Source organism: Phoenix dactylifera, chromosome 1, assembly GCF_009389715.1.
Source record: "Phoenix dactylifera cultivar Barhee BC4 chromosome 1, palm_55x_up_171113_PBpolish2nd_filt_p, whole genome shotgun sequence".
NCBI classification, from domain to species: domain Eukaryota; kingdom Viridiplantae; phylum Streptophyta; class Magnoliopsida; order Arecales; family Arecaceae; genus Phoenix; species Phoenix dactylifera.
The window spans coordinates 18,706,834-18,717,302 of record NC_052392.1 but is presented as its reverse complement, the minus strand read 5'-3'; the positions used below and the strand labels follow the sequence as shown (position 1 = coordinate 18,717,302).

The 10,469-nt window shown below is 38.2% G+C and overlaps 1 protein-coding gene and 1 long non-coding RNA gene across 2 annotated transcripts; both read right to left on the bottom strand.

Annotated features, from left to right (window-relative positions):
- Positions 1-445: 445 nt before the first annotated feature.
- LOC103701482 lies at positions 446-9,024 on the bottom strand. The gene is made up of 9 exons (XM_008783546.3): positions 8,626-9,024; positions 6,767-6,967; positions 6,503-6,605; positions 6,341-6,420; positions 6,168-6,245; positions 3,429-3,520; positions 2,501-2,612; positions 2,198-2,323; positions 446-767 (listed from the first exon to the last, which is right to left on the bottom strand). The coding sequence occupies exons 1-9, from the start codon at positions 8,920-8,922 to the stop codon at positions 651-653; spliced, it is 1,206 nt and encodes a 401-aa protein (XP_008781768.1). The 5' UTR covers positions 8,923-9,024; the 3' UTR covers positions 446-650.
- Positions 9,025-9,591: 567 nt separating this feature from the next.
- LOC120111551 lies at positions 9,592-9,882 on the bottom strand. The gene is made up of 2 exons (XR_005512756.1): positions 9,800-9,882; positions 9,592-9,703 (listed from the first exon to the last, which is right to left on the bottom strand). It is a non-coding gene; the product is annotated as an uncharacterized LOC120111551 (long non-coding RNA).
- Between the last annotated feature and the right edge of the window lie 587 nt (positions 9,883-10,469).

Below are 10,469 nucleotides of genomic sequence, written 5' to 3'. Positions count from 1 at the left end.
ACAATGGGTAGGCAATGCACACCAATGAGTATATGTAAAGGGTGCTAATATTGTAGAGAAACGGGAAAAGTAGGATTTTGATAATGCTTCTCCTTGATGCTGGAGCTATGAAAATAAGAATAGAGCTCGCACCTTGTGTTCTTATATCTCAAAATTTGGCTTGATCAAGATTCGTCATCTTGGTACCAGATTCCGTACGAGTGCCACACTAGCACAATGTCAGTATAGTACATAATTTTTTTAACGTACCAAATATCGATATGCCACCCATACCAAGTACGGACACCGAACCGGTACGTCCTATATCTTCTGATTCAGACCGATATGGCATATCTTGAGCTTGATAGTTCAGATTGGATACAATTGCAGTCTTTTGGTATCCATGAAGATTCTGATGGGTGAAATCTGGGTAGAGCATTTACAAAATACCGTATCTTCTTTGCTATTTGGTTCAATTTGTCTTTGTTACTGCAAATATAAAAGGCTTCAAATCTAGGACAGGTTGGTAAAGTTCCACTCTATTGCTGATACAAGCTGCTTAAAAAAGTTAAATAAGCTGATATTCATCATTTATATTCTTTATTTGATAGATAAAAATATATATTTTATGACATTTGTCACATATGAATGCTAAAAAAAACTACAAAACTTTAACTTCTGTTATGTGATCTTGACTTCTCATCAATTATCCTTTGAAGTGCTGCCTTGGCTTCATCCAGAGTCTGCACTCGCTGTTCTACTTCAAATGATAGCCTCTGAATGTTGCACTGCATCAATGAAAAATAACATGCCATCACAAAGCATAGTACATAAATATTAAGAATGTCTATCCATAATACCAGGAATGGACAACTAGAGGCATTGTAAATATAGATCCCTCAAAACCGAGAATCATATAAATGATGCTCACAGGAACATATGTTTGGGGGAAAAAAAGAACATAAAACTCTCAACAGGAACCAGAAACCTGGAGTCAGTATAAATAGTTTAGACCACATAACTTCTTAATTTAGAAAAATAAAGCGCATATTGCAAGAAAATGCTAGTTATTATAATACTAGGTAAGAACTAATGCCCGTAGGCCATAAAGAGAAACACAAACACAATCCTCAGCTTTTACAAATTTCAAGTCAGGTTCTTAACAAAGACCGTCACTTCTAGGGGAAGAGCATCAGACAGGAGCATGCTCAAATATAAGAATATGAAACAAGATTCACAGCCATTCTGCGGACAAAGAGAAAGCAAAGGTCAAGCTTGAAGAGAAAATAAGGCCTTCTCTGCAAAAATTCTATTTAAGAGCTTTTAGTGGACTCAGAGAAATCTCCCAAGATACAAGCAAAGTGTTTTTTTGGGGAAGTGATGTTGCAAGAGAAGCAATGAAAAAAAAAAAAATTGAATCAAAAAGCTTTACATGACATAAGAAAGTAATAAATTAAGGCACAAGCCAATATGTATATCTTTAGCTTTCAACATTTAGTCTGCAAAGTGTTCCAAACAAGGTGCCTTTTATTCGCCAAACTGAAATACAGATGTAAATTACATTTGATTAAACTTGTACCTTCAGATCCAAATTGAGCACATAAAGTTGGAAGGGTCAAAGCCAATTTTGTTATTTGGTTTTGACAGTCAATCTAGGAGACAGATGAAGATAATTCTGTATGCAGTTGAACAAATTAGGAACCAAGATCTGGATGAATTGGAAATGGACAATCTCATTTTGAACCTTCCAAAGGTTGGCAGTGACAATAAGGGGACACAAACTATCTTTGTTGGTTAAATTGTTTCTTGCACATCTGTTAATCGCAGAAAATGAGATAAGCTTTTTTGCCCTGATCTACTTCATCAGCACTTTACCATACTGATCATAAGAATAGAAATAGTGTGATCCTTTACTTAAAGTACTGACAAATACATGCTTGAAGAATAAAATTTTTGACCTTTACGAAATTTTGACAAATGCATATTTTTTAGTATGCCAATCGCTGGGCTGACTCATTGATACCCACCAATCATTATCAAACAAGAAAGCCACAATCTACTTCCAAGCTCACAAAGATGGCTTAGAAACAAGTCTAAAGCCAAACTAGTTGATACCAAACTCTGCAACCTTAAGCTTATCAGAAAAGGATTAAAAAAAAAAAATCAAAGAAGCACTTGCATTTGCACAAGATTTTCTCGTTTACACTATGGTTGATACCTGTGCTCCTTGCCGGACCCGGATATCAGTTCCTTTGCTGTCTATGGATATCAAAGCAGCATCATCTAACTCCATTTCATTTGACAATATTTCTTTGAGTGATTTTGAGAACATCGCATTAAGTTCCTTTGGGAAAGAAAAAGGGGAAAAATCATCATGCATGTGGGAAAAAGCAAAATATTTAAGCATTTGACACTCATGGAACCTCTGATCAGATTACAATTCATGTAAGTGAATGGTGATGAAAAGAAATTAAACTAAAATTATGTGGTGAATGCAGTAAATATACCCATTAGGGCGCACCTTCAAATTTTGTTCTCCACCATCAATAGCAATCTTATCAGGTTGAAGGGCTTCATATTCCTTGACATCTACCCATGCAACAGTGCCGAACCCTCCAATGAAATATATGTCACTGGTGATATGCAAGTATTGATCAACTCATGTATATAGTATATATCTCTTGCTAGGTAATCTCATTTTCTATTAAATAAGTGATTATAAGCAACAAAAAAGATGATTATCAGTTGGTCAAGAAGAATACTAACAGAAACAATGACAAAGAAATTTAACAATTTCCAGATATAACCATTCCATGTCCTTTATCTTCCTTATCTTCCAGATATAATTTCCCTTGCTCTTAATGCATCTAAATTGATTTGTGTTTCTGGTCTGCCCATCCTGCATTCGAGCTAATCTATAAACTTCGTTCCTGCCTCCTTCAAACCCAAACTGTCAAATAGATCATAAATTGCATCATTTTTTCACATTACCAATGCTTTTTGCCTTTTCTTTTTCCCTTTGCCTTTTATTGTTTTTCAAACCCTTTGATGTCACTTGTTCATTGCCATTGTTTAAAGTAGTTTCTCCTGTCCTTAATTGCAACCTTTTTGTACTTCTCTTGGCCTTTCTAGATTTCTCAAAGTCAAAGTTCTTGGTGTCATTTGTTCTTTGCCATACATTCACAGAGCCATGCACTGATGCATACACCACGATCATGTATATTTGTAACCTTGGCAACAAAACCTTAAAAAAGAACTTAAATTACAAGAGCAAAAGTTACAAGTTACCAGTTCACCTAATAACATATATGTTTTGTCAAGTAGGCAGTAGAAATGGTTTTTGTTTAAGGTACAGCAGACATGTTATAAGCAATATGTGTGAAATTTTGGAATTCTTAATAGGAATTATTGAATTGCTGTTCAGGTGCAAGAAAAGCTCACAGACCAACCTGATGTTGTGCATCCTATAGTAGTAAAAATTGCCCCATTGTTGAGATGCCCATTGTGGGTGTTTTGCTCTAAACAGCTGATGAGCCCATTCCTGCAATAGGGTAAAAAAAAAGTCCTACTTTTTAAAAACATCCATGAAACATTTGTCTGAAACTGTGTAGAAATTATTATTCACCAATAAGTATCAAGAGGAAGTAGTAAGTAAATTACAATTGAAGCATGCAAAACTTGCCAACAATTCTAAATGGCCACATGTGCTCTCCCTCTCTCTCTCAAAAGAAAAGAATGTACGAGAATCCAACTACTTTACTTCAAAACAATGTGGTTAGTTACACGTTACAACTACTTTACTTCAAAACAATATGCTCCCTCCCTCTCTCTCTCTCTCTGTCTCAAAGAATGTACCAGAGAATCCAACTAGTTTACTTCAAAACAATGCGGTCAGTTACAACTCATGGAGAGTAGATAATGAATGGAGCCCAGGATGGATCCACCAGGGTATGTCAAAATGATGCTGTTTATGGGCATATGTGGATGTCTAAGTGGTTTCTCCTAACACATTCCACAGTAATGATTGACAATAAGTTCACCTTCTAAACACTGTAAGTTGGTGATAAACTGATAACAGAAAATTTGGCATTGAAGCCTAATGGCTCAGTGTCAATTCTCAATAGCTTGTCTACAAAGTTTCATGAAGGATGAATTGCAAAGCAAGAATCAGTTCAAAATTTTTACGTATGCAGCATGAAGCAGAAGAGGAAAAACCCATTCAAATGTTTAATTGCCAAAACTAAGAATGCTTTTTTTTGGCAGCATTTGCTGGGGTCTGTTTTGTAAATTTAAAGGTTTGAGGTTAGATAACTAAAAGAACATTTGATAGTTCTTATGATTATTCCTTATTTCCTTTATTTTGGACAAGACGAAAAAATGGTAACACTGGCAGGTTAAGTTACCATAAATCACACCGTCAGTGTTGAGAGGATTGTTGCCCTAGATGTGTGTAGTCATTTTCTTTTATTGTTCGCCTAAGCAGGAGAGCTGATTTTCCTTTTTCATATATTCTTAGGAGGTTAAGATTTTGTATACTCTGTTCATATATACACCATAGCCAACAAGTATAAGGTTAGTGAATTCTGATTCACTTTCAGATACTTCCCAAAACCAATTTCCTTGAAAAGCATGTGCCTTTGAAACTGTTAATTTCTTCCACCCAAGGCTTAAGCCTTCCCTAGTCTCTGAAACCTGATTTGAAGATTCAGTCTCACACTTATATGACAGGGTATTGAATAAAAGAGCAGATTCATCTGCTGGCTTTAGGATAGCGACAGCGAGAAAATGATAAGATAGAGAAAGCTTGCACAATTGATCAATTATTAACATACTTGATAAATCAAAACTATAACTTAACTTAATGGTGTTTGTTTAACTAAATAAATAATAGTTGTATTCAGTCATTCAAATTATGGAAATATAAAAAAGGAGAAAATGAGAAAAAAAGGCGATTGGTTAATTATTTTCAGACCAGCTTTGCTCATTGGAAGTACGAAGCATCCTAAATCAGTATCAAAGCAGGAGATAGAAAAGGAGAATAAATTAGCTATCGGTTAGATGTTTTTCAAGACCAGTTTACTTATTGGAGAATTACGAAGCATTCTGAAATAGTATCAAGAGAAGGAATGAACTTCCAATCACTGCTGCAATTGCATTAAGGAAGCCTTGAAGCTAAAACCCCTCGCCTGGGTCCCTTCTACATTTTGCTAATGCCTTTGGTTTAAATCACTTGCTTCTAACTTCATCATTCCAAATTGTACCACAAATGCAATCCGACATATGTCACTATGCCCTTCATGGTCATCGTCTGTTTTCCATCAAAGTACGATCTATACAATAAAGTTTGTTGACTGTCTTGCAATTCCTACTAGTTCTTAATGGCTAATGAGTGCATGCGAGGTTATACATATACCTTATTGAAAAGAGTCAGTTGAACCATAGGTCTACCAAATAATCCACTATAATTGCCATTAGTTTTTTAGGTAAAACTACTCAAGGAAAGTAAAAGGAAGAGGTATATAACTCACTTTTCCTCTCTATTTCACAAATGGGAAGTATTTCAAGAAATTTGGTATAAATATTAACAAAATCCATGTCCAATTGTTTAACTACATCTCCTATAATTATCTTCAAAATATCTCATCTCCCTCCAAACCAAGGAATGCTGAACTGGCCCGTACCGAACCGATCCGGTCTCTGACTGGTCCGGTTCGGCATTAAAAAATGGTACCGGTCCATATCGGCCCGTATCGGTTCGAACCGGCCCCTGAACCGGTCTGAACCGGCCCCCAAAATGGTCCGAACCAACTTGTACCGGCCGGTACCGGCTAGGCCAAATTTTTTGGGGCTTTTCGAGGCCAAACCAGTAGTACTGGTTCAAACCGATCCGAACCGACACTGAACCGGTCCTGTGGCCGACCGGTACGTCTACCGATATCGGTGGCGATCCTTGCTCCAAACATGTTCAAATTATTGATTGATCTCATTCTTTTTCCTTAGAATGTGCATTTGCCATTCCCAAACACCAGTTCTAGTAAAATCATATTGGCACCAAGATGTTTGTTTGTGTACATAAGTAGTTGCAAGTAAAAACGAGTGCATCAAATATAAGTCTTTTACTGATAAAAGTTATTGAGATTTCACATAAAAGAATGGTCAGGAAAATACAAATATAACTTGTGAAGAACCTGTTGTTCAGCAGAAAGTGGGAAGATATCACCAAATATTGTTACACGTGCATTTGATAGGCTACTCCATCCTGGTATCTATCAATGAAGGTAGCTTTCAGCAAAGTGAAAAACAAAAGAATGTAATCTAGTACTCCTAAGATGATAATTATAAGAATAAAGCTAAAACACACCTGTACAACAAGTGTACATCTTGAATCAGCCAAAAGATTGTGGGTGTGGATTGCTAATGGAGAGAGTGAAAAAACAGGATCTGCAAAGAAGTTGGAGACAAACATTACACCGTGTAGTAAATGCACCCTGGATGAACATGTGAGAATTAATTAATTACGTACGACCCATTGGATCGGTTGCAAAATCAACTAATGAACCACATGGGTATCCTGCATGGCGATGATGCATCCGAAACATCAAAGTGCATAGATGAGCAAACCTGGCCTTGATGATGGACACAAAGTAACAGCAGCAAAGCAAAGAGTTTTAAGACATTCACAAGATTAAGAAAGATCAGAATGTGGAAGAAAGACAAGAAAGAATTGATGATTTGATTCGATTAAATATGTTAAGGCTTCTCTGCTTTGCTCTTAATTAAAACTTACCTGCTCCATTAGATTGCGAGCAGCCAAGGCTGGTCGAGGTAAATTGTGGACAAAGGTTGCACTTTGTACACCACCAGAAATGGGTGTTCTGACAAGCCCAGCTCTGGATCCACTTGTTCCACTTCCAAAAGTGGCACGTGCTACCATCTTTGATGACTCAGCAGTGCCGCTTGCACAGTTACCATCCTGAACCAAGTCACCCTGCAAAGATTTGAAGGAAGCATCAGGACAATTCTTGAGTAGATCCATTGAATAAAGTGAAGAGAGAAGTATTTTAAGCTGCTTTAGCCACAACACTTTTTTAAACCAGCAGAATATCAACCTATCTCTCACACTGCTTGATAAACCCTCAAAATCATGAAAGGCCAATACTAATGTGGAAATTACACATCATATTTCTGGAAGGTCAATCAAAATTAGTCACTTCATCATCAACAACATGCATTTTCACATTTCTTAATGCCGAAAGGAGAATTTGAGGGTTAAGCTAGAAATGGGTGTTTTGAACATGTAGTTTCTCCTTCGGACTTCAACACACCACAATCAGTTCTCAGTCGCACATAAAAGACCAATACCAAGATGTCGAAGCTATTGCTCACCTTTCACTGTGATTTCTAAACCTATATAATAAAAGTAACTTAATTTTAAAAGTTGAGAGCGAGATAAAGCACAAGATATGATGTATGCAGGCGAAAAAGCTAGTTTGATGATTGAACTTTGATGACCTGGAATTCAAGAACTTAATCCCAACCCAGCTGCAAGAAGTAGGTCTCAAATATTAAATGAAAAGATAATTAGCCAAATAACACAACGAGGAGCACATTCATAGACAAGTATTCTAAAACCAACCAAATAGGTGCCAAAATTAGGGGCAAAAACATGATAATGATAAGAAAGTTCCAATTTTGGAGAAGCAAGAAAAGCTCCTCTCACCATGTAAAAGCATAACCAGCCATCCACCTATTTATTTGTTTATATTTTTGGAACACAAGTAGAGAAGAAGATGAGTTAATAGTCATATTTACATCATGTCCAGAAGTAAACCAATTATATTGATTCTCGTCTAATTATATACTCTATGCTAGAGGAACCTATGCCCTCTATTACATGTTTGATGTATATGGAGAATAGAGAAAAATTAACAAAACAGGTTGTTCCACAAAGATGACAAGAAGCTTTGCTTTTGGAACGGATGCAAGGCACATGAAGATGACAACAAAATCACTGTTTAAAGCCTTAAAATTCTCTTCTCATGAGAGTGTTTGCCCGGTCCAACTATGACTGGCTTATAAAATTTTCTGAGATGCTATTTGGGAATTCATATTCTTCAAAGATTGTCTTGCGATTGTGATAGATGAGCTGACGTGTTGCCCGGGGCAGACGAGACTCCAACTAATTAAATCCCTGATTTTGGATGCGAATAAAACATTGGTATTTTAAAGAAAGAAGCGGATTTTCTCCTAGGTGTGTATCAAGAAGTCGTGTTCCCCTCAAAAAATAAATCTCTTCCTCCCTCGTATCATTTTCTTCAATTTAGATAAACTAGTCATAAAAATAGAAAAAAGAAGAAGACAATAACTTCCACGCTTTCTTCACCAGGTGCTCTTCAAGCTAAGACTAAGATCAACCCACGCCTTAATTTTCTGAACAATAAAAACGTGCCTTATGGTCCATCAAAGAACGTACTTAAATCAAAACATGAATTCTAAACAAAGATTTGAACAAGAATTCAAATATACATTCACGCATCATAAAAAAAAAAGAAGAAATCTTGACAATAAACAAGAATTCAAATATCTATTTATCGTAAAAAAGATCAAATCTTGACAACCAAATCCAATCATGGATGAAAAAAAAACCTCAAACCAAGATGCATCCTCATCTGTAACCACGCTAAACCCATCTGCGGACATCCCATGCTCTCCCCCGGTACCACCACCCCCAGCAGACTTTTGGGTGGTGGCTCGCAACAACGTCCAATGCCTCGGAGCACTCGATTCAGGCCTCCATAACCGCAAATCTCCAAACTTTTCGACGGTTTTAGCGCACCCAAACCGAAAAGCAGGGATCTTGGATAGGGTAGAGTTCGTGGGATGGCCAGCCGGAGAGGCTTTCATAACCCCGGAAGGAACAATAGAGCTCCAGAGGGCTTCCATGGCGGAAATCCTAGAAGAAGAAGAAGGACGATGGATGAGAGAGAGAGAGGATGAACGAGGCGGAGCTGCGGAAAGATTCGGAATTTAGGAGCCCAGGCTGGTAAGAGCGAACGATGAGGGTTAGGATATATATACGTACGGGTTTTTAGTCGGATAGGGATCGACTATGCGGAAAGTAGGGGGTCTAGGGCCCCACTTTAAATTATGTGGGTCCCATCGTCCATCCCAACGGTCTTTTTTTTACACTGAGTACATGCCTCCAAAAGTAAAATCAGGTTTTTATGGCCACACAAATGGGTCGGGTTGGGTCGGGTCCTAGGTGACCCCGATCCGACCCGGTTGCATGTTCGGGTCCTAATTTTGGACCCAGATCCGACCCGGTTGAAAAACGGATCGGGTCGGGTCGGGTCCATACCTACCCCGATGGGTCATTTGGGTCGGGTCGGGTCCAGATCTGGTCGGGTCCGGGTAAATGGCATCTATGACACGTGGCGAATATCATGTCGCCCTTAATGATGATGGGACGGCTAAAGATATGGGCGGCCCCCCTCCCCTTTCCCATCCGAAATCGGGTAAAAAACTCAAATTAATTAATTAACATTTTCATAAATAGTAAGATTATTTTTTTAAGAGAAAACGAACTAAAAAAAAAAAAAGAGATAGTGGCTTAGCTTTTTCTTTTGGTTTTTTGGGCTGCAGGGCAGTGGAAATGGAAGGAGCCACAGTGGCTGCTGCAGCACCACTCTTACCAGTCTTTCTTCGCAGAGGGATCCACACCACACTGCAGTAGATCGAGCAAATCAAAACTATATTGAGAAAAAAAAAAGAGAGAGAAAAAATATAAAAAGATGAAAAATAAAAAAGAAGTTGATCTTACCGTGCATCTTCTTCTTCTCTTCCTTGGAGATTCTCTAGTTCTTGCTGAAAGGATGGAAAATCAAGAGACAGAGGAGAGAAATCAGAATAGAAAGGGTTTTGGTCTTTGAGATGAGGTATCTTGAAGAAGCTGATGGAGGTTTTAACTTTTGAGGGAGTTAGGGTTTGAGGAAGACTAGATCGTTGAGGAAAGAAGCTCGGAGTCTGTCGATCTAGAGGGATTTAGAGCCTTAGAGGTCAATCTTTCCCATGCAGCAAGATTTCAGGCTCTCACCGCTCGGAGTTGGTTGATCAGTTGATGGAAGCGGCAAAGGTGTGAATGGGTAGGCTAGTAGTTTAGTCAATAGAAGAAAACCTGGAAACCCTAAGGAACGGGGGTCGGTGGATGGAAGAACTGAAGAACCTCAAAACCCTCAAAGACTAGATGGAATGTGGCGGAGAACCAGAGAAGAAGTTGCTAGAGAAGAGAATAGAGATGGACAGACTCATGGAGTACCTATAGTGATCGGTGGATGGAAGAACCGAAGAACCTCAAAACCCTCAAGGATGAAAGATCGGATGGTAAGTGGAACAGGGGAAGAGAACCAGCGTCCAGGGAAGAAGTCTCTAGAGAAGAGATCGAGAGAATGGAGACGGACAACGACGGACTGATGGAGAATGGACAGTGGACT

What these genes read in the sequence shown, in the direction of transcription:
- LOC103701482 (XM_008783546.3), bottom strand. Translation starts at nt 8,922, where the DNA reads ATGGAAGCCCTCTGGAGCTCTATTGTTCCTTCCGGGGTTATGAAAGCC. An exon ending in GATGTACACTTGTTGTACAG is followed by an intron (nt 6,246 to 6,340) that starts GTGTGTTTTAGC and finishes CTTCATTGATAG; the next exon opens with ATACCAGGATGGAGTAGCCT. An exon ending in CACTTTCTGCTGAACAACAG is followed by an intron (nt 3,521 to 6,167) that starts GTTCTTCACAAG and finishes ACCCTATTGCAG; the next exon opens with GAATGGGCTCATCAGCTGTT.